This window comes from Camelus ferus, chromosome 4 (assembly GCF_009834535.1).
Source record: "Camelus ferus isolate YT-003-E chromosome 4, BCGSAC_Cfer_1.0, whole genome shotgun sequence".
Classification (NCBI taxonomy): Eukaryota; Metazoa; Chordata; class Mammalia; order Artiodactyla; family Camelidae; genus Camelus; species Camelus ferus.
Genome location: NC_045699.1, coordinates 43494603 through 43520092, shown reverse-complemented (window position 1 = coordinate 43520092; position 25490 = coordinate 43494603). Strand labels below are relative to the sequence as shown.

General features: G+C 38.1%; 1 protein-coding gene across 3 annotated transcripts in view; it reads right to left on the bottom strand.

Moving 5' to 3' along the window:
• Positions 1-22538, bottom strand: part of RECK (reversion inducing cysteine rich protein with kazal motifs) — a 66569-nt gene extending 44031 nt beyond the window's left edge. Inside the window, exons 1-6 of one of the 3 annotated variants that reach the window (XM_032477976.1) lie at positions 22351-22538; positions 11071-11129; positions 7110-7184; positions 6190-6226; positions 3502-3587; positions 1764-1811 (exon numbers count right to left, since the gene is read on the bottom strand). In XM_032477976.1, the coding sequence (XP_032333867.1) occupies positions 1764-1811; positions 3502-3587; positions 6190-6226; positions 7110-7184; positions 11071-11129; positions 22351-22450 (405 nt within the window). In that variant the 5' untranslated portion in view covers positions 22451-22538. The remainder of the gene's footprint in view (positions 1-1763; positions 1812-3501; positions 3588-6189; positions 6227-7109; positions 7185-11070; positions 11130-22350) is intronic. The other 2 variants (XM_032477978.1, XM_032477977.1) reach the window with 2 other exon arrangements.
• Between the last annotated feature and the right edge of the window lie 2952 nt (positions 22539-25490).

Sequence of the window (25490 nt, the reverse complement as noted above, 5' to 3'; positions counted from 1 at the left end):
ACTTCCGGAGACCACTCCAGTGTTAAGGGAAAGATATTAAGCCTAGTTTTATAAATTAGCCTAATGTTAATAAATATGTAATCCAGTTAAAATAGGCTGCACTACACCAAAGTTACCCAATTCACTTTATAATAAATAGCTACTATGTCTAGAGTAGACTTCAATAATCTAATGAGAGTGACTGTTATTTGGGGCTTATTGTGCAGGACCCTCTTTCTATTTTAAAGTGCAATCTTGTCTTTCTTTTTATTTCTAAATAACGTATAAAAATCAAATTAAGTCTTGAATTATCTGGAATAATTTGCATATTATATATATTTTTTATATATACATTTATATATATATGTGAAAGAACCCTCTTGGAACATTCATTTTTGGAAGACAGTTGCTTAATTCTAGGCCAAATAAAGCAGGACAGACTGGAACAAGTAAACTACTCTTAGTATTTCTCTCATAGGACAGTGTTTATCTCTCTTACCTTTCCTGTCCCGTCCTTCATCAACACATACTGGCAGACTTCCTAGGGCAATGCAGAAATCCAGACAAGAGAAGGAAGCACACTAAAATAATGGAGGACAGGCTACAGGAGATGGACAGTGTCAGACATCATGTGGGAGAAAAGGAATTATCAGTTAGCCACTTTGTTCAAGAGAAACTAAAACTAGTTACTTCAAAGGTAGAGAGAGAGGAAAAAAAAAAAAAGAAAGATCTTTTACTTCTTGGTAGCAAGGCTCCTTTCAATAAGAACAAAGAAGAGCTGCAGTCATTTTGGAAATCTGTCTTCAGAGAAACAGATATAACTTAGCAAATAGTACAAGGTGCAAAAGATAATTAAGATTTTTCCAATTCAAAAATATTAATTGAGAGATATAATTATAGGCTTTGAGAAAAGAAAAAAAATTAGAACTATAATCTAGAAGCAGTTGAGAGTTGTTCTTTCTTCTCTAGAGAATACAGACTATTAAAAGCAATAGGAATCCCAATGTTTATACATAAAAATGATGAATGAGGCATATGCACTTAAGTATGCTTAATTACATGGTCTTACACTATGAAAAAGAATAATACTGTCACATTTAACAAAGAAGTTCTGAGAACTGAAGAAAGTATTCCCAATGAGGAGCTTTTTCACATCAGGGATAATCTTTTGTACATATTTATATGGTGTGAAATACCTCCTCTACCTCTGCCCCTCCTCAACACCCCCATCCAACCTAACCACTGTCTAGATACTGGAGTGCTTAAAACACCACCACTGGAAGACAAGAGCCCTTCAGATTTAATACAGCCTTTGTAATTTAGTGTGGTCTTTTTTCCCCCAAATGTGAGATGCCAGGGAAGTTTGAAGCTACTCACACTAGCAATGTGATTTTGTTTCTTCCAATTAGAGGCAGTTGATAAAGATGGACACCTGGACGGATCAAGGTATAGAAAAAGGGGCAAAAGAGGATATGGAACCTAAGAAAAACTATTTTACAACCTTTGGTACAATCAGTTGCTTTATTATGAAAGCATTATAGGTTAAACCCTCTACATATGAAAAAGATTAAGGCATTTCTTTGAAATTAATGCTTGATTTCAACAAGTTAATTAAAGTCATAACATTTCTAAACAAGGTAAATGACATTTCTGTCAAGGCTATATTTTCTATAAGGTAAAAGGTGATTTTATGTAAGAATGAATTCATTTTTAAAATTTGAGCAATTTAATCAATTCTGATAAACTTTAATTGTCTATCCAAATTTGTTAAATAAAATGCATACCTCATATTCTTTTCTGCAGACTCTGGAAATATCATTTTTTGAAGATGCCTAAAAGATAACAAATTTCTCCATTAATTTATTACAGGACAAAAAAAGAACACAAATATAAGTATATGTTAATTGCTGGTATAGTAGTCTTTATTTCATCAAGGAAAACCTCATGCTCAAATATTTTAAAGTTTCTAAAATACAAACAAATTTCATGTAATTTCTTTAAAACAGACATCAGTCCCAGATATGCTACAACTTCACTGTAACTCTTATGGCTTTAATCTCACATAATGACACAGTACTTTTGTTATTTCAGAAACTAGAGAACTTTGAAGAAAATGTAAATCAGAGGACTTTTTTAAAGCTAAATTCCACTCCGTAGCAAATTTTCTTGTGAAGCTCTGCTGCACTGAATTTTCTTGTGAAACTCTGCCAGCCATTTATAAGTTGCTTTTTCTTTAACCCTTCATATTCTAAGTTCTTATGAGAGCCAAAATCCTCAAAAAAGATCCATACATAACTGAGGGGACAATTAAAGACAGGAAGGCTATTCCAGGCAACTAACAAAAATTATTTTTATATAATTCTCTTAACAAGTTTATGAGGAAGGTAGTATCCCTTCTACAGATGAGGAAACTGACCCACAGAGAAACAGAAAGTTATTTACTACATCTAAGTATATGCTTCCTATAAAAAACAAGCCCAAAAAATTTGCTGAAGGGTAGTTGTTCTTCTACATGATATTAGTACCCATTTAGAGACGCAGTTCCAGAGCCATGGGCTCTGGTTCTTTGCTCTATTCCCTCTGTTCTATCACCTAAGCTCATGCAGTTCTGAAGAGGCCAGCTGATGAGGACAGGGAAAACAAGAAGCAGAATGGACTGGAAGCCATTTATTGTCCCACTGGATGCATTATAGTGCAAGTCCTCTACAACTCAGCTAATCTCAATGCCTGGAGGACAGCAGCACATAGCTAGAAAGCACGCTGCTCAAAGAGTGTGGCTCAGGCTATACAGTTCGGTGGTCTGTATGGAAGTGAAGGTGTCACCATGTCTCATATAATCCTGTCAAGACCAGTCACTAGGAGAAGAAAATAAGAGAAGGCTTTCCAGCTGTAGTTTCAGGGCTACCTAAATTTCCCAGGGAGGTCTACTCCCACCACTTGGAGTACGAGGAATCAGAAGACCAGTTTTCCCACAGCATCTGAGGAACCACTATGAAAACATACATAGTGAAGAAGAATTCAGGGGACTCGCCTGAATCGGACCAGAGATATACCAAATCAAAGAGAAGTCATAACTTACTGTAGGAGTCATGCTCACCTTAGGAGATGAGAAGGGATATAAGAACATGCTCAGGGTAAACCCATGATGAAAGACAGAGGGAAGATGAAAGCAAACAAGCCAACTGTGTCAAATGCTCTCATCCAAGCATGCTGGAAATTTACACGACCATTTGGAGTCATTCAGTATTGACTAAGCAAAAGGCCTCCATTCCTATAATATTCTGTCTTTGTGTGGCAGACAGTTAAGAAAGAATAAGAGAAGGCTGAGGGTCTTAGATGCAGCAGCTATAACTGAAAAAGCAGCATGTCTAAAAGGAAGTGGTCTATTTAAGAAGTGTTAAATTTGCAGTTTTTATGGGTCATCTCTCTAAAGGTACGAGGTGGGCTAGGTCCAAGACATTTGCACAGCCAAAACTCAAACTGTACTCCACGCTGTTTAACAGCCTGATTGCCAAGCGTTACCTGCTTGCATGCCTGTCGACACTCCAAGGTAATAGCCAGTTCACAGCAGCCTAAGCCAACCCAGCCATCAGACTTCTTAAACACACCTTAAAAACAAAATGTTCAAATGTTTTGGTCATAAGTAGTGACAAACACAAATAGCGTGCTAAACTGGTTCGTGGATACCACTACAAGTCAAAGCAGGTGTCCACAAGAAGACTGATTCAGATGGCAGGACCTCAAAAGTATGAAGTCCTAGGGGGAGGGTATAGCTCAGTGGTAGAGTGAATGCTTGTCATGCACAAGGTCCTGGGTTCAATCTCCAGTACTTCCACTAACAAAAAAATATATGAAGCCCCTCCTCCCATCCTTACTCTCAATACTATCAGTCTTCTCAGGGTCCCTCACAGCATAATTACCAGATTCTTTGTTTCTTTGTTCTTCTCCCTGCCCACCCTAAACTCTCTTTAGTTCATTCTCACTCTTAGGTACACAGTATCTTTAGAGGACATACAGGTTAAGGAAAGCAAGAAGAGGCCTTCATCACCTTTAGACTGTGACCCAGAGGCAAAGATTCCAATTTAACTTAATAAGCAAACAAAAAATGGCATGAGTATTATTGTATCCAAAATATTAAATACCTAGAATAGCATAAAACCCATGATGCTGTTTAAAAACTGATACTTAGTAAGCAGACAGGAACATCTCCTGTGAGTCAGAACTGACTTGGATGGCTATACTTAATTAAGGAGCAAAATCACTATTTCTGTTCAATTTATGCATAGCAGCTATTTCTCTAACCGTATTACTGATACCAAAAGGTGATAAATTTATAAAAAGTGATCTAATGCAACTTTTAAATCTGTTTTTGCAATCATAAACATCAATGAATAACTCCTAGGATAAAATTAGGAGATATAAGTAATAATTATGAAAAAAGAAAAGATCTACGCTTACAGGGATACTGCAAATTCCTCCTTATCTCTTTTAAGAAAAATGCTTTATGCTGCTTCCATGTAAGACATAGATCTGCAAATTCTCATGTACATTAGATTATTATTTGCATTTGAAAAAAATGTGAGGGATTCAAGGCAATAGGTAACATAGTTCTCGACATGCAACTAAAACAATGTAGCAAATAGAAGCATTCTGCTAAAAAAAACAAAGTAAAGCAAACAAATGACTCACAGATAGACAAAGCCCTCAAAATATAATCAAAAGCATCCCAATTATTAAAACTGGCTAAAAATACTACATATCATAAGCTTCTGTATCCCTACATGTTTTAAGGTATAAAAGGCAAAAGACTCTCATCCAGCCCCACTACCTAGTATAGTTTTTCCTCAATCTTTGCTGCTTGCCTTACTAGGTCTTTCTAGAATCACCCACATTCTAGACAGAATTCTGAATGGGATCAATGTAGGTCATAAACTCTGACCTTTTATACCATAATGCAGTATATTGCCATTTTCATGTACCCAGTACCTCTTAGAAAATATTAAATTATTCAACAAGCATTCACATTCACTGAACACCTATTATGTACAAGGCACTCTATAAGGTATTATGTGGGCTACGAAATAGATAAACTATATGATTTGTCCCTTCATGGAGATTATAGTTTGGTAGGAACAATACATATATATAATTGCAAGACACTAGGTAGAGGGATAATTAGGAGGACAAGCAAGGATGTGGGCAATTCTAGGAAGGCAAATAGTCTAACATCATGAAAGCCTTTAGAATTCAGAGATACATAAAATATACTCCCTTTTTTCAAAGCACTGGCTTTAAACAGGACTGGAAAATGAGCTTTAATGCTAGGAGACCATGAATGCCAGGCTAAGGAGTTTGGGCTTTATTCTGATGGAAGTAGATATCCCCTGAGGGATTTTTTTTTCCCCTGAAGGGAGTGAGGAGGACAGCTATGATGTATTGGAACACCAGTTACAAGGTTATTGCAATAATTTATCCCAAGATGTAATAATAAAGGCTTGAACTAGGAATAGAGAGGACAGATGCAAGATTTGACAAGGGGCAAGTCAATGGAACTAAAAAGAAAAAGTAATCAGAGATAACTATAGGGTTTCCAGTCTAGTGTCATTCACAAGAGAGGCAGTTATGAGTATGGGTTTGAATTTGCACTTCAGATGCCACCTATACAGAGATCCAGGTAGAGATGTCCAGAAGTCATGAACAATGACTTGGATTTGAAAGTTATTTTCTCATAGCTGATCAGGTAACAGTTCTGGGAAGGAATGCAGTTACCAGGGTGAGTGTGGATAAAGAAGGGAAGAAGACCACACACAGGAATAACCATGGTTCTCATCGGGACGAGGGCAGGGAGGAAAAAGATAAGAGAAGACAAGGTCACGAGGCCAAGGTGAAGTCACAAAGAGGTAGCGGTCAATAATATCAAGTGTCACAGGAAGTCAAAGAGAACAAGTGCTGAGAAATAAGATTTAGGAACCAAGAGATCCTGGTGATGGTTTCAAAGGTCAGTTTCAACAGAATGATAGAAGTGGAGATAAGAGTACCGTTAAGGATTGAGTGAGTGAGAATAAATTAGACATTTGAAAATTTGGGTGCCTACAAGGAGGAGAGGATAGAAACTCAAGGGTATACATTAGGTTATAGGACACAGACATTACAGCCAGAAAATAAGTTTTTAAAAAATAAAGTGCTAAAGGTTACACTTGTATTGCTTACCTGGCAAAGATGAATTCATACAACTCCAAATTTCAACCTAAAATTGTAATCATCAAAAGGCTTTTATGTAGATAACAGTTCCTCTCTATAGAAATTATGTATAGCTACTTTGATTATGTTTATCTCTATACAATCAATGACCTAGAACTACATGAGTATCAACCAGTTATTCATGGAAGCAGAAATAAAACTGAGATGCAAAAATATTGCTTGCTGTTTTCCCATCTTCACGTCTAAGAATACTAAAGACAAGTATGGCTACTTAGGATATGTACTGGAATAACTACTTACAAGCAAAAAGACTAAAGGAAAACGTGTCAGTCAGAACTGTCTGATCATCAACTCCCCCTCCTCCCCATAACCAAGCTACCTCATCTAAAGAGGCTCTCTCATGCCAGCTCAGACTTTCTTAGCCTGGCTCAGGAGCTCCCAAACACTGAGGATGGCCCAAGAATTAAAGATATTTTGTTACAGGACTTAGACAGGCATGCAATGTATCTACAGTATACCAGAAAACGGGGAGACCGGAATAATGAGAAGTCTCACATTTTCCCTTACCCCAAATCCAATTTTTAAAAAATAAACATGATTTAGTTATTATGGTTTCCATAAAATTGTCAAAATATAGTAAGTAAAATCCCAATTCCAGATAGTTTAATCATAATGAAATTTAAAGACTAGAATACATTTATATGTAGTATTGTTTTATATCTACATCACAGAAAAAACAATAAAAGGTGGAAGACAATATTCTATCTAGCAATTTGTGTGAGGTTGTTTTTAAAGTACCTAATTAAATCTAACATTTTATTCTGACCACAAACTCCAATCACATTGAAAAAATTGCTAAATCTAAAAGTAACTCATTAGAGTGCTTCATTTAGACAAAAGCTTCCATAGTTAAGTAAAATACGACATACCATTGTTTCAGGACAATAATCTGGGGCTCGCTGCAACAGATGTTTTAGTCGGGATTCACTTTTTGAGGAGAATATCTATTTGAAAAAAAAAGTTTCGTGGTATTTGTTTCGTAAGAAGTAAGAAGAGGTAAATTTATTATCTTCTAGATTCATCAGTTGTCTAGAACATTTTCCAATTTCCTTTTATAAATGGAAAACGTTTGGAAAGATCTAAATTAAGCTGAGGCAGTATTTCTTGAAAGGTAAGTTAGTTTGGCAAACAATCAACAAAACCCAGATATAGAAAGTCTAGACTCTTTTCTAATGACCAAAAACAGAGGAAACCAGGCTACTAACCTGTTAGAGTATAAGGGAGAAAAAGAAAAGAGAAAACAGAAAAGAAAGAAAAAAGATAAATTTATTCTAAACTGTTCTACAAACTGTTTTAAATCAATGACCACAATGAAAAATAGACTATGTCATACCCTTGATATTGGTGAAGAACAAATTTGTGAATAGCATTATAGCCAAAACTTCTCCATAAAATGCCACAAAAGAGATGAAGCCATTTTTTAATAAAGATGCTGAGGAGTTGACAAGTTCACTCACCAGGCTAACTGGCTCACTTACAAATACAACTTTAATTAATGCAATTATAATTTGATGTCTCTATAAATTATAAATCATTACATATATCATTACCTGCAAATAGTCAAGACTGTAAAATCTACGAATGCTAAGACAATAAAAAAGGATTTATCTCCAATTAGTTTGAGTAGCCATTTTTCTCCAAAACCACCAACTGTAAGTGAAGAGAGCTAGAATAACACCATTTTGCAACTCTTAGTGAATACATTTAGGCAACTATCAACAATGACTGCTAACATTACACAGAGACAACTAGACACAATACCATTTATGAATAAGACTTGCCAAACAAAACAAAAACAACCGAACCTGAATCTGATCAAGCCTCTGGATCTGTCTCATAAGGCAGCTGCCAGCCACATATGGCTATTTAAATTTAAACTTAAATCAATTAAAATGAAATAAAATTTATAATTCAGTTCCTCAATCTTTTTAAACACATTTCAAGTGTTCACTTGGCACATATAGTTAGTGGTTTCCATATTGAATCACGCAGATATAAATTATTTTCATCACTGCTGAAAATTCCATTGGACAACTCTGCTCTTAAATCTGCCTACCAATTACTAAGAAATAGAGGAAAGAGGAACACGTTAAGTGATACCACAGGGATACAAACAACGTAATTCAGACTATGGGAAACTCCACAGGGTAAATGATCAGATTTATCTGTCAAATAAATTGTGAGGAAAAACCCATATTAAAAGGTCTTTAGAGACATATAACCAGTTATAATGCATATACCTCATTTGGATCCTGATTCAAATTTATAAAACAAAACTTTAATAAGTTTAATAATTAATAAATTTGAAAAATAACTAGATATTTGAATATTACATTTTTAAAGAAGTGGTAATGGTATTATGTTTTTTTTTTAATGAGTACTTATAATTTATTGATACCAACTGAAAACTTAACGGACTGAAGGATATGACAACAGGGATTTGCTTCAATATAAATTTGCCTCAATATAATAGGGGGGAGGAGTAGATGGGAGTATAAATGAAACACAACTAGCCTTGACTTAATAACGCTAAAGCTGAATATGCGAGTTTATTATATTTTTCTTTACTTTTGTATATACTTGAAAATTCCCATTATAAAAAGATAAAAAGAAGAAAGAAAAGAAAAAGAAAGGGGAAAAGACAACAATAAAAGGCAAACAAGAATGAGACGGAGAGAGGAAGCACATGAATGACATCAGTGGCGGAATGGGAAGAGGCAGAATTCTGAGTGTTAAGCACTATTCTAAGCATTGGGGATTCAGTATAAACAAAGCAAACAAAAGTCCCTGTTCTAGAATATCTCTCCTAAGATTCTTCTTTTTAAAACTGAGGGCCTTTTCTTAGATCTCAAACTTCTTGACTTATATGGCATCTGACACCTCACTGTGTTGACTGTTACAAAACAACAGACCTGACTTCTTATCTAAATTCAAATTCTAAAAGTTTTAATTCCAAATCTCCAACTGTCTTCACACAGTGGTCTTCACTGATAATTCAGCAATTCATCTTCCCACTCCCACCCCTCAAATCTTTTTCCTAATCTTCCAGAGCCTTCAAGGATACTGGTATTTACTTGAACGAAACCTAAATATCAGCAGGACTCTACCCTTTCTTCATTTCCTACTGGTTGAAGAAATAATGATTCCTCAATTTCTGGTCATTCTTTTCATTTTCAGTGAGCTCTGCCAGTAGTGGCACCCTCGCCACTCTCCACACCACTCACTCACTGCTCCTGTGAGTAGGATGACTGACTTACTGACTGTTGAGTTTGGCAGGGGGAAGTGAACGTATATAACTCAACTCTTACTGCTCTTCCTTGGGGAGTAAGTCTAATACTTCAGTTTAGTGTTTATCTGGAGATAAAAGTTACATTTGGCATTTGCGTAACTAGTAATAAAAGTACTATTTGGGGTCCTATCTGCCTTACTACTTTGCCTTATTTCTCAATTAGATAAGGGAAGAATGTTTTTTATTAGAGTGACTATAGTCCTCAATTTGCTAAGTTATAGAACTTCTAATGCTTCAGATTTTAAGAAATTAGGCCTTGCTTGCTGCAGGTACCTCACAAAAACCATTTACCCTGTGGAATACCAGTGAGCAGAACAAGAGAAAAGAAAGCAAAAAGCCAGGAACACAGTGCTTCCAAATTTAGCAGTGCTACTTTCAAAGCTCCTATATGGTGACACCACCAAGGAGCCATTTTTGCTTTTAAAAACTATTGTTTTGGCAGTAAATCTACAGAAAACTTAACTTGCTATAGTGTTTCAACATGAAACACTGTCTTGTTTTACAATTAGAGTATTTAACAAAAATCTTTCTAAATTCCTAATGTTGTTTGAGTGAAGTTTTAATCTAGGTATTTTACCCAGTTAGGTAGCTCTCTCAGTTTTAGGAATTAACAAGATCCAGGTATTACTTGAAAACTCCTCAGAAGATTACTGAGGTCATTAATTCTCAAGTACGAAGGCAAGAGCTACACAATCAAGATGATGAAAGAAAGGTAAGGTGTTATGAACAGGTATTGTCTCAGTAGAATTTGCCTAAAAAGGCTCAAGCAGAAAAATTCAAACCTACAGAAAAGTTTCAAAAGGAGTACAATGAACACCCACATAGATTAAGAGTCCATCTATGAAGGACTCTATCCTTTCTTCATTCCACATTGGTTGAAGAAATTACCCATTATCTACTCATTATTAATGTTTGCAACATTTGCTTTAACTATCTCTACATATACATGTTATTACTATTATTTTGATGAAATATTTTAGAAATCATTACAGACATGACCATTCATTCCTAAATCCCAGCATGTATCTCCTAAGAACAAGGACACCATCCTATCTAACCACAGTACAATCACCAAATTTAGATCGCAACACTGATACAATATTATATAGTCCATATTCAAATTTCACCAATTTATCCAAGTAATATCCTTTATAGCAATCCTTTTTTAATTCCAGGACCCAATCCAGAATTAAGCATCGTGTTTAGTTGTCATGGCTCTTTAATTTCTTCTTATCTGGAAATCTTTGTGTTTATAACACTGATACCTCTAAAGAGTACAGGCAGTTATTTTGAGAAACATCCCTCAATCTGGGTCTGCCTTACTGTTTCCTCATAATTCACGTTATGCATTTTGGACAGGAATCCTACTTAAATTCTGTGCTCCTTTTTAGTGCATGTCAGCAGACACATGTAAAATTGTTCCATTATTGGTGATGTGAACTCTGATTACTTGTTTTAAGTGCTGTCCATGGATTTCTCCAAAACAATTATATTAAATGGTTATGTAACTAATACCCTGTACAACTGTTGTGTAAGCTTACCTGCTCACATACATCACGGCACATTTGGTTATCCTTTGAATGATTACAACATAATGCACCTAGAGAGAAAAAATAAACACCTGATGTTGCCCACTGTTAAATAAATAAGATGATTAAACTAAGCTGGATGATTAGACAAACCATTTATTCAAAAGACTATTATTATCCATTTTAACTCAACAAACCTTTGCTGTATACCTATTACAAGTCAAGGACTGTCTTAAGTTCAAGGATGTGGTTTTTGCCCTCAAGAAGCTTGCAGTCTAATAGGGGAGACTGTCATGTAATAATAGTAATAGCTACTATGTACTTTCTATGTGCCAGAATTTTACTGCTTGCTTTATATATTATCTCATTTAAACCTCATAATTACTCTATGGACTATATTCTATTATTATACTTACAATCTAAGGTTAAATGACAAAAAGTGAACTTTGTTTTGGACATGTTAAATTAAGATTTGCAATGGCCAAAATATTCCAGATATTCCAGTAAAGGCAGAAACCCAAGCCTGGACTGCACATTGGCCAAGCCTAAAGATACAAATTTGGAAATCATCAGCATAAAGGAGGTTTATGTAAATGAATGACACTGCTTAGGGAGAGTAGTAAGAAGTGAACACAGCACCAAATTCTAAATAACCACAATCTGAGATACGGGAAGAAACAAGGAAAGAGACTGAGATTGAAGAGTCAGAGGTAAGCCAGCCACCAGAGAGTGGCATCACAGAAGAGGGAGCAGTAAGTGCCATGCTCCAGAACAGTCAGGTTAGACTGAAGACTCAAGAAAGGAAATGGATTTACTAAGGGGCCACTTAGACCTTCGCAAGGTACTTTCTGTGAGTTAGTAGAAGTGAATGATATTAAAGGAGTAAACCAGAGGTGAGGAAGTGTAAATAGTAACTACAGGCTCTCAAGAAATCTGGCAGTAATGGGAGGGAAAGAGAGTGGTAAGTTACCGAAGGATGCAAGATCAAGGGAAGATTCTCCACCCCACCCCACATTTTAAAAAAATCTTTTTGTTGGGGGGAAATAAATATTTTATTTAATGGAGGTACTAGAGATTGAACCCAGGACCTCATGCATGCTAAGCATATGCTCTACTACTGAGCTATACCCTCACTCTCCACTTATCTCCCACCCCTCATATTTTAGAGAGGCCTTTGCCCCTGATTCCTGAGACTCTAAATCCTTGTAATTTCCAGAGTAACAAGAGTGTCTTTGTTAGGCTAAGGAGGTAACCCATGGTCTCACCTAGATAGCTTCAGGATGGGGACCGGCCAATCCAGAAAGAGAAGTCATGTGATTAGAGGGTTGGGGCTTTGAGCCACAGGATATCAACCCAATCTCCCAAACTCAGTGGGACAGGGGGACTGGAGATTGAGCTCAACCACACAGATAATAATTTAATCAATCATGCCTATATGATGAAATTCCAATAAAAATTCTAGACACCAAAGCTCAGTGATCTTTCCTGGCTGCTTGAAGACACTGATGTGCCAGGAGGGTGATGCACACTGATTCCATGAGGAAAGGGCACAGAAGAAACTGCATTTCCTCCCAGACCTTACTCTGCATATCTCTCCATTTGACTGGTCCTCCTGATTTGTATCCTTTATAACAAAACTGTAATCATAACTAAAGCGCTTCCCTGGGTTCTGTGAGACATTCTAGTGAATTACTAATTTTAATGGGGTTGAGGGAAGCCCCAATTTATAAGCCAATTGGTCAGAAATGTCGGTGACCTGGGAACCGCCAAAGTATGGTTAGTGTCTAGAGAAAGGGCAGCCTTGTTTGGGATCATGCCCTTTACCTTGTGGGGTCTGTTCCAACTCTGGGTGGTTAGTTTAAGAACTGAATTGCTATACAAACAGTCGTGGCTAAAAGAATATAAAGAAATTAGGTGATTGCTGGAGAGGGATGTGGGTTCAAGAAGAGGCATTGTACTTGGGCTAGGAATACAATAGTAAATATATGTTATGCTCTCTAACTTCATCCAGTTTATAGTCTGATGGTAGAACAAAGTCTAGACAAAAGGATATAAGGACGCTGACAAATTAAGAGGGAAGCTGAAAGCCTCCATTTTCTCAGTGAAACAGAGATTAGGTCTGAAAACAAAAAGGTTGAGATGGGGTTGAAGTCTTGAGGTGAAGTAGAAATCTAAACAGTCATTTTGGAGAACAAAGGAAGCAACTATAGAGGCTTCTCAAACTTGTGTTCTGTGAAACACTGTTTCATGAATTGTTATTATCTATCCCTCAAGAGAAAACGTTTCATGCTCAAATAAATTGGGAAATGAAGGATTAAAAAGTTAAAGAGAATTCTTTACTGCAGGACTTCACAAAGCCTTCAATATGTTAATATGCATTATTAATCTCCTAAAAAGGGATCTAAGATTTCTCAGACCACAGAATACTTTTTCCATGCAACTTATTAACATTCCAGAATGCCAATCTGAGAAACATCATATTAGAGAAAAGGAAAAATGTTGCCAAGCAGCATTATGGGCCCAGAGAAATTAAAAAGTCAGCTATAGAGATAATCATCAGGGGCATGATAATACTCTATAGAGTACAGCTGACTGGAAAAAAAGATACAGCTGGATTGGTCAGGACTTGTTTATAGACTGCCAAGTCAAAAGAGACAAGGACATGAAAATATTGTATTTCAGGCAGCTAGATCTGAATACAATGGTTTAAAATATGTATTTGCAACATAATCTCTTCAAATGCAATGTATATAATTTCAGTATACAAATTAGATGAAAGCAGAGCTTTTTTCTGATTGAAGGCAGGATTAGTGTGGGAAGCAGATGAATAAATGAGTGAAAAATAAAAGTCCTCTTTAGATCTTACCAACAAGACTTTTAAGTTCAAAACTGGAAATTGTTACTCTGTAAAATAATGACAAGGGTATATGATATTACTGACATACTACTATAGCTTAGTTTCATAAAAGACTATTTTGGGACTGGCTTTCTAATACTATTTCTATGCAAAAAGGTATCTTAATGTTCTAAACATCTGACTCAAAAATCATGAAGAACATACAGAAATTTCATTAAGTTTCAGAAATTTAAAAAGTTCTTTGCTTATAAGCTGTAGTTACTTTCTTAGAAGCTCTAACTCGTGAGAGGGCACACTCACCCATGAGCTGTTCTCTTAACAACCCTTCCTCCCCTGCCATGCCGCCTCGTGCCACCCCCTCTTCTGAGATTCTGTCAGATCCCCAGCCTTATTAGAATGGGGAGGGCGGGGGGGGGGCAGTCTCTCCTGAGATACTGATGTGCTCTTTAGAAGTGCTCAAATTTTTGCCACTTTCTACTATCCTTCAACACAAAGGTCACAGAAGGGCAGAAAATCCAGCTGATCAAGAGCAAAGATAACTCAGGATAACACATGGTCCCAATAAGCACAGGCTTAGCAAAAAGTAAACAATCAGGCAGACAAGAGTCTGACTTGGGCCTAGGGATTTTTTGAAAAAAATTTCTTGTAGCAAAGGTCTATTTAGAATAGAAACATAAAACATGTCATAGTTAAAACTCCAGTAACAATGGAAGGTTTTATTAAAAATATAAAAGCTCATTTTTTTCCTACTTAGTGGTGAAGATTAAATTTACACTGGAGTAAGCCTCAAAGTTAAACTTTTAAAATAATCTTTTTTATTATGAAACTCCAAAATCTGGAAAAGAAGAAAAATGATCTAATACTCCCACTGCCCTGCCAGAATGTGTGTGATTTTGACATATTTCCTTCTAGTCTTTCCAAAAGACTTCTGAACTTCTGACAAAATGGTATTAAAGAGAGCAGCCTGAAGTCTTCTGGTAATAATGCCCTTCCCCCTCCCAACCAAGCATTCCTCTATAACAGTACATTTCCTCCCTTGAGAGGACTGCCACCCTCCTGGAACAGGCTAGGGGACCTACGCTCCATTACATTTTCCACAATATTTTTAACCTTAACTATCATTATATTAGCACACATTTTTCTTCCTTTGAAACAACAAAAACTTACTAGAATCTTTAACACTGCATACTTTTCAAGAATGTTCACAAAGGGACATCAATTCATATGCCTTCATTAAGAATGGGAGCAAAGGATTCAAATGCAATTAATGCAGCAATTAAAGGTCTTTGTCTTTCTTAGAGCTATTAAAATGGAGTAACTGGGTCATTCAACTATTAGAGTGCAAAACAAACAAACAAACAAAAAACACCTCTCCAAGGCCTAGTGTTTTATACAAGAGAAGACAATGAATTCTAGAAATGTTTTGTTTTTATGATTTGATTCTAACCTAATTTCTTCAAAACAGTATAAAACTCTGGTTATTTTCATAAAATGGAACTGAACAGATAAAAATAAATCTGTTCAAAATAAAACTTGACATTGACATGATGAAAATAAAGAGCACAGGTGTTACCCTTATTAAAGACAGGTTGGGTGTCATATTTTCCATTCTTATTCTAAGAGTCTGTAATTATAAAATTAAAAAAAAAACAATTACTAAAGGCCATGTATACTGGGTTTAAGAAGGTATTAGTGTAACCTAGGAATAGGCAAGCAGAATTATACAATAATTAGAAACATCAAGGTTTGGCTGCTGGTTTGGGCCACATGTGTACTAAAGATAGGCAAGTAAGCAGGAAGCACATGCTCCAGCCACAAGGGAAAATGCAACTTCTAAGGCCAACCAGCATTTAAAAAAAACAAACACACACTCTAATCTAAAATTAAAATATTCACAGAATTATAGGATTTCTGAAGTTAAAAGGGATTTTGCCACAGAAGCCTCCCCAAAGCTATAATTCAATGTGGTTAATGAAAAGCCATTCTTGTTTTCTTTTCTAAAGAAAATAAAGATTCCTTCTAATTAATGTCTTCCTAAAGAATTACTAAAACAGAAAAAAATATATATAAATATAAATATATATATGTATTTATCCCACACTGTTGAGGCGGAAAAACTAAACCTGAGCTGATAGTGGAAAAAGATCATTCTAGATAAAAAAGATCTTAATAAAAAATCTGATCTGACTTTTAATCAAATTTACATTTTCAAAATACTTTACTGACAATCACTTTAAATTTAAAAACATTTAAATGACAACTGCAACTTTAACTTATAAATATATTCTTGCAATTGTCACATTTACCCCTTTAAAAATGTTTGTGAATATGTGTGTGTGTATATATATATGTGTGTATATATATTTATATATAACATAATATCAGCCAAGGAATAGCCAGTTAAATGATTATATTCTCACCACCTGGATTCAACACAGCTAACATCTAGACAGATAAATACTTTGTTTTCTTTTTCTGAATCACAAGTTACAGATATCCTTCTCCACTGCTTGCCTCATACTGCACTGCTGCAACAGCCAATTATGCTCATTTGCTTCTATTACCAATATGACTACCAGATTAAGTTTCAAATAGATCCTGCATGCTGTCACTCTTCTAATCAGGGACCTACAATGGCTTCCTGCTATTTCAATTCTAAATTTTCCAAGTCTTCTTCTCACCTCCCCTTCCCTGAACTTCTGTTATTTTTTAACAAGGAAAGCCTCATTTACCTTGAACACAGCCTTCTGCCTGAAATGTTTAGCCCTCTTTCTGCTGACCTAAATCCTAAACATATTTCAAGGCTTAAATACCATCTCAACTCTTAGTAACTCTTTCTTCAACAACTCCAGGCTATGTTGGTTTTTTGGTTATTTAAGGTCTTACAATTCTAGTCAGAACTGGAAACTTTAACACTTCACTCTTCTTCAATAATTTCATGTGTGTACTAATTGTATCTCCAGATTGAATGGAAACTTCTTGTATCCATTTAGCACAGTGCTCACCTCAAAAAATTTATTCATTCATTGGTTAATAAGTAATAATTTCCTAGTTATACAATGCTTATTAATCAGAAAAAAATGTACAAAATGTTTATTTCTCTCACAGTACCACTCCCATACCACATTTCACATAGTGACCAAGTCATAATTTAGCAAACATCATATATGAGTTCTTGACCCAGGTCAAAAGACAAATTGGACCCAATCATATGCACAGGTACAGAGGTATGCAGCCAGTTGGTGGTGGGCTCTGTAACTATAAGGTTAAGACAAGTTGGGGCTGGGGAAGTTTCATGTTGTGCAGAAACCATGAGTAAAGGAGGAAGCTGGTTGGTAGAGAGTGGGAAATGCAAAAGATGCACAGACAGAAGCTATGAGAGGTAGAGAGAGAATGTCTCTAGAAGTAGTCTTGGTTCCTGGCAGCTTACCAGTTCCCACAGCAGTCCCTGAGGTTGTGCTGTGCTCAATTTCCTACCCTTCGATTTCCACGTGTTCCCTGTTAGATGCTACATAACTAGCTTCTGAATCCTGAGATACCTTGGTTTCTGTTTTTCCAGGGGTCAAAAGAGCCTTAACAGACATTCATCATTATGAAACAACTAAAGCAAATGACTCCTAAGATCCTCACAGATGCTAATAACCGGTATTCTCAGATAATTCCCTTCCCCATTCTATGCTGCAGGACTTCCATCTATAAAACAAGGAATCAGAAAATATGAATGTCTGGTTACCAATGGTATATTCCATGGTCAAAATGTTTCTCTTAATACTTACTACACTTTTCTTGAAGTCTTTTGATGTAATCTATGTGCTCTACAGCATCCACTGCATTATGTACTATATACTTGATTAAATCACATGATTTTCCCTCAAACATATTCATATTTAGAATATAAATGGATACGTACTAATGTAACCACATAGTATTAGCAATTTAGATATTATACACTTTTTGGTGATATTTAATGTCTGCTTGTCCCACTAAACCACAAACCTCATGAAAGCAGAGACCATGTCTATTCTGCTTACCACATTATATCTAGTGCCTATCACAGTGTCTGGCGCAATTAACAGCTTAACAAATATTTGCTGAAGGGAATACTGACAGGTGTGAAATTCAGTTTAATAAGCAATGAGCCAGGGGCAGTTATTTCTAATATCCATCTTAAATATATACAAAAATGGAAAATCTGATTCTCTTCCTGACTCACCTGCCAATCCTCCAACCTGCTGTTCCCCATCTCCCCAAACTCAGTAAATGGCATCATTTTCTACTAAGGTGCTCAAGGTAAAAACCTATAAGTAATCTTTAATTCCTCCTCCCCTCACTTCCCACATCTAATCCATCAGCAATTTATCTTGAATCTCTCCTCTTCTACCTCTACCATCACTCTACTCTAAGTCACCATTATCTCCTGCTTTGACTACTACAATGGCCTTCTAATAGCCCCACTTTTACTCCTACCCTATTACAATTAATTTTTTCCACTCAGCAGCCAGAGCGATCTAAAATAGAAATCAAAGCACATTATCTCTGACTTAAAAGTCCACTGGTTTCTATCTGCACGTAGAATAAAATCCACAATCCTTACGTGGCTCTTTGGAAGGCCCAGCACTATCTAGCTCTGGCTTACTCTCTTGCTTAAGATGTTGCAACCACACTGACCTTCTGTTCCTTCTTGCCTTAGGGCATGTGCACTTCCTGGTCCCCACCCCAAGTTTTGCTAAGGGCAGCACCTTCAGTCTTCAGATTTCAGTTCTGAACTTTACCTTCCCAAAGAGGCCTCTCTCGTCATCATTATGTAAAGAACCACTTTCCTCTACTCACACAATTCTCTATGCTATCATCTAGTTTTCTTCATAGCATACTTACCACTCCCAGAAAACATTTTATCTGTTTATTGTCTGTCTCCCCTCTGTTGGAATGTAAGCCCCTTGAGAGCAGCAACTCTGTACCTAGAATAGTGCCTGACATATAGGAAACACTCCAATATTTTTTGAATAAACAAAGTCGTATGGTAACTGTTTTGCTCTTTCAAAAAACATTTAAAATAGATAAAAACCACCTCCTTGACATTGTCCCACTTTCTTCTACAAGTGGCATATGGTGAAAAGTATGATTAATGAAAGATTGTTTAAATCCATAGGTATAAGGCAGGAACTTTTAGTAGCACACCAGAATAAACTGTCATATCTGGTCTATCACCAACTCTAGCTCTTTGTACAGCGTGGGCCAAGATACTTTTAGGGAAGAGAATCTGCTTCATATTACTCTCCTCCAGATAGGCGGTTGCTTTTTCTAACTTAAAATTCTTTTTCAGGATTCTAGGCTATTACATAATTCCTGAAACGTCAACTTATTGAAACCTAGCCCTAATGTTACATCTTTCTGTCTTCTGTACTATTACAAAACATCTTAAATAGAAACAGAGATACTATCAGATGCCATGACCCACAGATCCTGAGACTACAGCTTAGGGCCCCATCCCATTCTTCAAAGGGAACACTAGGAAGTGTTGGTGGGAGGGCTGGAGGGTCGAGGGGACCAGAAAGTACTCAGGATAGGAAGTGTGGCATTACTCCAATGTAGACGGTGTGGCTAAACTTCACAAGAGTTAATAATAATTGAGCAAGTCAAATCATTACGTCTCTCACCAGCCTTCCTTGCCTCCCCTCCCCCAATAAGAATGAAAATCTTCAAGTCAGAACAGATAAGATTTGGAAAGCCTTATACCAGAGGAGACAGGAGTACCCAATCTTGGATGGGGTAAGGAGATGGGAAGGAACACTGAGCAGGAATACAAGCCAGGCCTTCATTGAAATATAATTTAATATTGTGTTCTTAATTTTTGTTTAGGATTGAAGAACATTTTCCACACTTTATACAAATCCACAGTGGAAGCTTTTGTCCATTGTATTACTCAATGCCCTTCATGTAAGGAACCAGGCAATATATGCTTCCTAGAATTTAGTACAAGTAACAAATTGCACTTTTTATTATTTGTTTGGTTTTTTTGGGGGGGAGGTAGGTAATTAGGTTTTTATTTATTTTATTTTTAGTGAAGGTACTGGGGATTGAACCCGGGACCTTGTGCATGCTAGGCATACACTCTACCACTGAGCTATACCCTCCCCCAAATTTCACTTTTAGATCAAACTTGGAAATTTTCGTTTTACCAAACAACGCAAACTCTATGTTGCCACAAACTTTTAGAACTGGAAGGGCCTTTAGAAATCATCTAGCCCAGAATTTTCTGAAGTGTGCTTTAGGTGTTCTGAAGAAAAAAACAGTTCTTTAAGCAAACAACTTTTTTCTTCTTTTGCATAATAATTTTATTGAGATATAAATCATGTTAAATTAATTAAACAAGGAGGCCATTAGCCTGAGGTAGCTTCAATGCCTTAGTAGCCTAGTTAAGCAAACCAAAGCCTAAGCCTATAGTGCCTCAAGGTTAAGAAATTGGAAACCCAAGGACAACCAAACACAGTCACCAGGGCTTTCCCAAATAAGGCACCTGCTCAAAATATAGCCAATTAAATAATTTCTTTGCTTTGCTTCCATCTCTTCTATAAAAGTCTTTCCCCTAGCTCCTGTTACTTTCCAATTGGCATTGCCCAATTCAAATCAATTTTTGCTCAAATAAACTTAAAATTTTAATATGCCTCAGTTTATCTTTTAACAATCACACACCACAAAATTCATCCTTTAAAAGTGTACATTTCATTGTTTTTCGTACAGTCATAGAGTTGTGCTCACCACTATCCAATTTTGAACATTTTCATCAAACTAAAAAGAAACCCCATAACCAATAGCAGTCATTTCCCCACTCCCCCAGCAACAAGTTTCTTTACCACAGGAATCTTTGTGAATTATTGTGAATCTGAGGTGTCTAAGAGAAGGGTACAGTGTACAGTGTTTCCCAAATTTATTTAATAGCTAACATTTCTGTGCTTACTATAAGCTATTCTAAATGCTACACATGTATTACCTCAATTAATTCTCACAATAAAATCTATGAGAATTTCTGTATATAATAAGTGTAGATATTAAAGCATAAAAAACTAAAGGTAAGTATTTTGTTCAAATATTCTTAACTATTCCACTCTGCTATCTCCCACAGGACCGACTAATTGTGGGATTAAGAATGGACAGCTAGTATTTTCTGAACCATAACTTTGGAAGTGCTTTAGTTCAATTTCTTTAACTTAATGAGAAAAATGGGGCCCAGAAAGGGAAGTTGATTTAGCCACGAATACACAGCATTCTCTTTCTCTCTCCTTTGTCTTACTGACAGCTGAATTTTAGAATCCACTTACAATCAACTATCTAACCCCAGGTTCCTGACAATTTTCTCCCTTCTTTAAATACTTTGTTTTTAAAAAAAAAAAAAAAAGCCAACTTTAACACTGTAAGCTACCTTAAAACCTTGCCGGGACTGATTTTGCTCTTTCAAGGTCTGCCTCTGTGTAAGCAATGCACTTCTCCACCACTGCTGCATGTATTAATCCCAGTCATCTTTTCCTATCTAATGCCGTTGGGGAATCACTCAATTTTCTTCCCACCTAGGTGGACGTCATCTCTCTCCCTCTGCACTCACAGCCCTTCATCTCCTCTGGACACTTCTGCCTTGAATTTGAGGCGCTCATGTCCTGTTGTACCCCACCTCCTAGCAAGAGCTACTGGAGGGCAGGAATTGGCATAACTCCTGAAGCCCAGCACGTGGGAGATAAGCAGCACTAAAGTTTCCTACCCACCCGTGGTTTAATTCCTCTAGAGCAAGAACAAAACTCTCAAGTCAGCCAGCCCCTAGAAAGAGAGTTCACTGATTTTTACTGTCTCCTGCCAGAGCCCAGCGCCGTCTCTGACACACAGCATACCCACAGCGAACGGCAGCAGAACTGCATTTAGAGGGCTTGGACTTGTTCTCTTCTGAGACTTCATAAGTCAGGCAGGCTGTGGGGCCCATCAACGCTAGCTGCCCGAGGTCGGCCTTTCTGAACTGAGGGTCAAGTAACAAGTAACAATAATTGTCAGGGCAGCGGTAAGGCGGCTGTACCTCCGGAGTCCCATCCAATCTTCGCGACGAACCTGGGCGAAGGTATTTCACCCTCTTCGGACAGAGACCCGAGCCGGATGAGGGGGTAAGGGCCGAGCTGGGGGCCCCTGCCCGGTGGCTGACAGAGCAAGGCCTCGAACCTGGGTCACCGCTCCCAGTTCAGCAGACCCGGGAGGGGAGAGCGAGGGTGGAAACGGGTCCTGCTCGTCCGGCCTCAGCCGCCCCTTCCGCCTGCTGGGACCTCCGGACCCTGGGTCACCGACGTGGGCTGGGTCTGGGGGTCGCGCGCACCCCGGCCCCCTGCCCCGCGCCATCTTGGAGCGCTAGAGGCGGCCGCTCCGGACCGCCCCGAACCGTTGCTCCAGCAGTTACTTACCCGCACTGCCGGGAGCCAGGCCTCCTGCCACCTCTGCGACCCCCGCCACGGCCAGGAGAAGCAGCAGCGCGCCTCGCGGGGAGGCCCGGACGGTCGCCATGTCCGGGCCGGGGGGTCCGGAGCCGCGGGATGCTCGGACCCAGCCCGCCAGCCGCTGCGGCTTGCGGAGGCCACGCCCCGGCGGCCTGGACCCTCGGTGATTGGCTGTGGCGCCCTCAAGCCCCGCCCCTCAGCCGGCCGAGTTTCCAAAACCTGCTGGGGGCGGGAACCAGCCCGAGACCCCGGCTCTTTGTTAAGTCCCAGCTGTGTGTCGGCTTCTGCAGCGGAGTCCCGCAGCCAGCGTTCTCCAAGAGGGGAGTCAGAGGATGTCAGAGCTGGAAGTCCCCTTAAAACGCCTCGACCTCCTGAGGTTTGCAGATAGGGTCACTGAGGCTTAGCGAGGAGACCGTCCGCCCAACTACAAGTTCGCCTGAGAACTGAGGCATAGTCCAAGGCTGAACCAAAGGGACTTCTCCCTTTCACTTACCCTCAATGATCCTCTTAATAACCTTTCTGCCTGACGCTGCCTCGCACCCAAAGAAGGCGTGACACCCAGGACATCTCGGCCTTCTCTGGAATCTGAGAGGCTCTGCCACAGACACGGTCCCCTGACAAGGGCCCCGATACACGGATTTGCCATCAAAGCTCTTTGGGAAGTTTAGCCTCAATGTGTCTTTGACGTACTAAGTATCTCTTCCTATCAGGTGGGGAGGAATGCTTGTGTATCTATATATGGAGAGCCTTGAATGCCAGGTTGGGTTTAGACTTTAAGAGACTATTTGAAGGTGGGTCCTCACTCCACCCCTTACCCCCACAGCTAATGTACGAGAGGATTCATTTGCTATCAAAGCACCCTCCACCGCACCCCGCCCCATCCCTCCCTCTTCCTCCCCCTCTCCCTCTCTTTTCCATTCCTGAATTACATAATACTTTTTCCCTTTCCCCTTCCTTTTAAAGAAAGCACAACTGCAGTTAAATTTTTAAATTCCTCAACATCATTAAATATCCAGTAAGTGTTTACATTTTCGTTATTGTCTTGCAATTTCCTTTTACCGTTTTTCAAGTTCCATCTAAAGTCCATATTTGAATTGGTTGGTATGTCTTTTAGGTCTCTATCTATTCTCTCTCTTAGCTTTACGAAAGAAAAAATGAATAAGTTACAATACTCTTTCTAAAACATTTGCTCTGGCAACAATGCTCTTGCTTCTCTAATAGGCCATGTCTTTTCTTACAGGATAGAAGGATGTACAATTATTCAACATGGTGTCAGAGGGTCTCAGCATTTAGACCCAATCACCTTTTCCAGCTTCATCTCCACACTCTCCCTGCACCCCTGCCACCATCCTTTCAGAACCTCTTACCTAGTTCCAGACCTCTTAGTTGCTTTCACAACATGCGTCCTCTGCCAAGAATCCCCCAATTCTTGTGGTAACCCAGGTCAGCTGAGGGAACTAAGATGGTTGCTCTGGGCGCAACTGTGCCCTGGAAAAACTTGAGCAAGAAGTGACCAACACATCTCGATTTGTCTGGGATTGTCCTGGTTTTAAAACTGGAAGTCCCATGTCCCAGAAATCTCATTAGTCCCAGGGAAAATGGGACGATTGGTCTCCTTAGCTCTGTGGACCTCAGAAAATGCCATATGGGAGGCCTGAAGGGGACTTTCAGATGGAAAAATAAACTCATACAGCTAACAGATACCACTTCCAAGGTAAATCATTAGGTGAACTGATTGCTAATAAGCCTTGGAGATGGGTCATTAGACCACTGGGTTCCTGTATTAGTTTCCTAGGCTGCTGTAACAAAGCACCACAAACTGGGTGGCTTAAACAGTAGAAGGTTATTGTCTCAGAGTTCTTGAAGCAAGAAGTCTAAGATCAAACTGTTGGCAGAGTTCACTCCTTCTGAGAGCTATGAGGGAGACTCTGATTCATACCTCTCTCCTAGCTTCTGCTGGTTATTGGCAATCTTTTGCACTCCTTGGCTTGTAGTCTCATCACCTTGCTCTCTGCCTTCATGTTTACATGAAATTCTCGTGTGTGTGTGTGTGTGTGTGTTCGTGTCCAAATTAATCCTTTTTATAAGGACACCACTCATATTGATTTAGTGGCCTACCCTACTCCAGTATGACTAATTACATGTGTGATTCCGAGGTACTAGGGGTTATGACCTCAATATATGACGTCATATATATGACCTCAACCTGAAATGGTCCTAAAGGAAAGTCCCATCTTTTGTGCTAATGTTGTCATACACTTTGCTTCCACACACTTTCTATTATTTGGCTTTAAATAGTCCATTATTCAAGCAAGAGATTACAAAATGAAAAATAATGTGTTTTATATTTACCTACATGTTAAGCATTTCTGATGCTCTTCATTCCTTTATGTAGATTCAAATTTCTCTCTGGTATCTAAAGGAAGAGATACATTTCGATTAATAATATGGCAAGTTTTGCTGATTTTAATTAACTAGGACCCCATATATTGTTTTTTGGAATTTATGCATAGTAAACTCAAGTTAACTTTTAATGAAAATAATTTTTCTGGGTTTGTTTTGCCTAAACACATTTTATTATCATGAATTGACCTATCTTGATAAGGGAATTATTTTGAATTATTAAAGTAAGACTTTATGATACCTGGCTTCATATGTATATGAAGTGGGTCAATTTTTTTGAATATTAATTAATATCTTTTTTATTCCCAGTAATTCCTTAGCTAGAACTAAACATGAGAGTAAGGCATTCATTTCTTCAGGGATGATGATTAGAGTAGAAAAGCAGACAAAGAGGCTATTTCTAGCTTTTTGGTTTTAAAAACAAGACATTTGAAATTCCAAGCAGAGACAGTGGTTTTAAGAGTAAGCTTTTGAGATCTCAGAACCTAGCCCAAAAGGCTGAGGGTATAAAATCTTTGTCTGAACAACAGACTTGTGAGAATACCGGACACAATCCCCCCACCCCCACCAGTCCCCACCAACCTCACTCACTCTGATTGGGAGGGGGAGGGCCACAGGAGCAGCAGGGCTCCTTGAGGGAGGCTGCAGTGGGTTGGGACACAGAACCCCGAAAGGCCTGGGAATATGAGATAAGAGGGGACCTG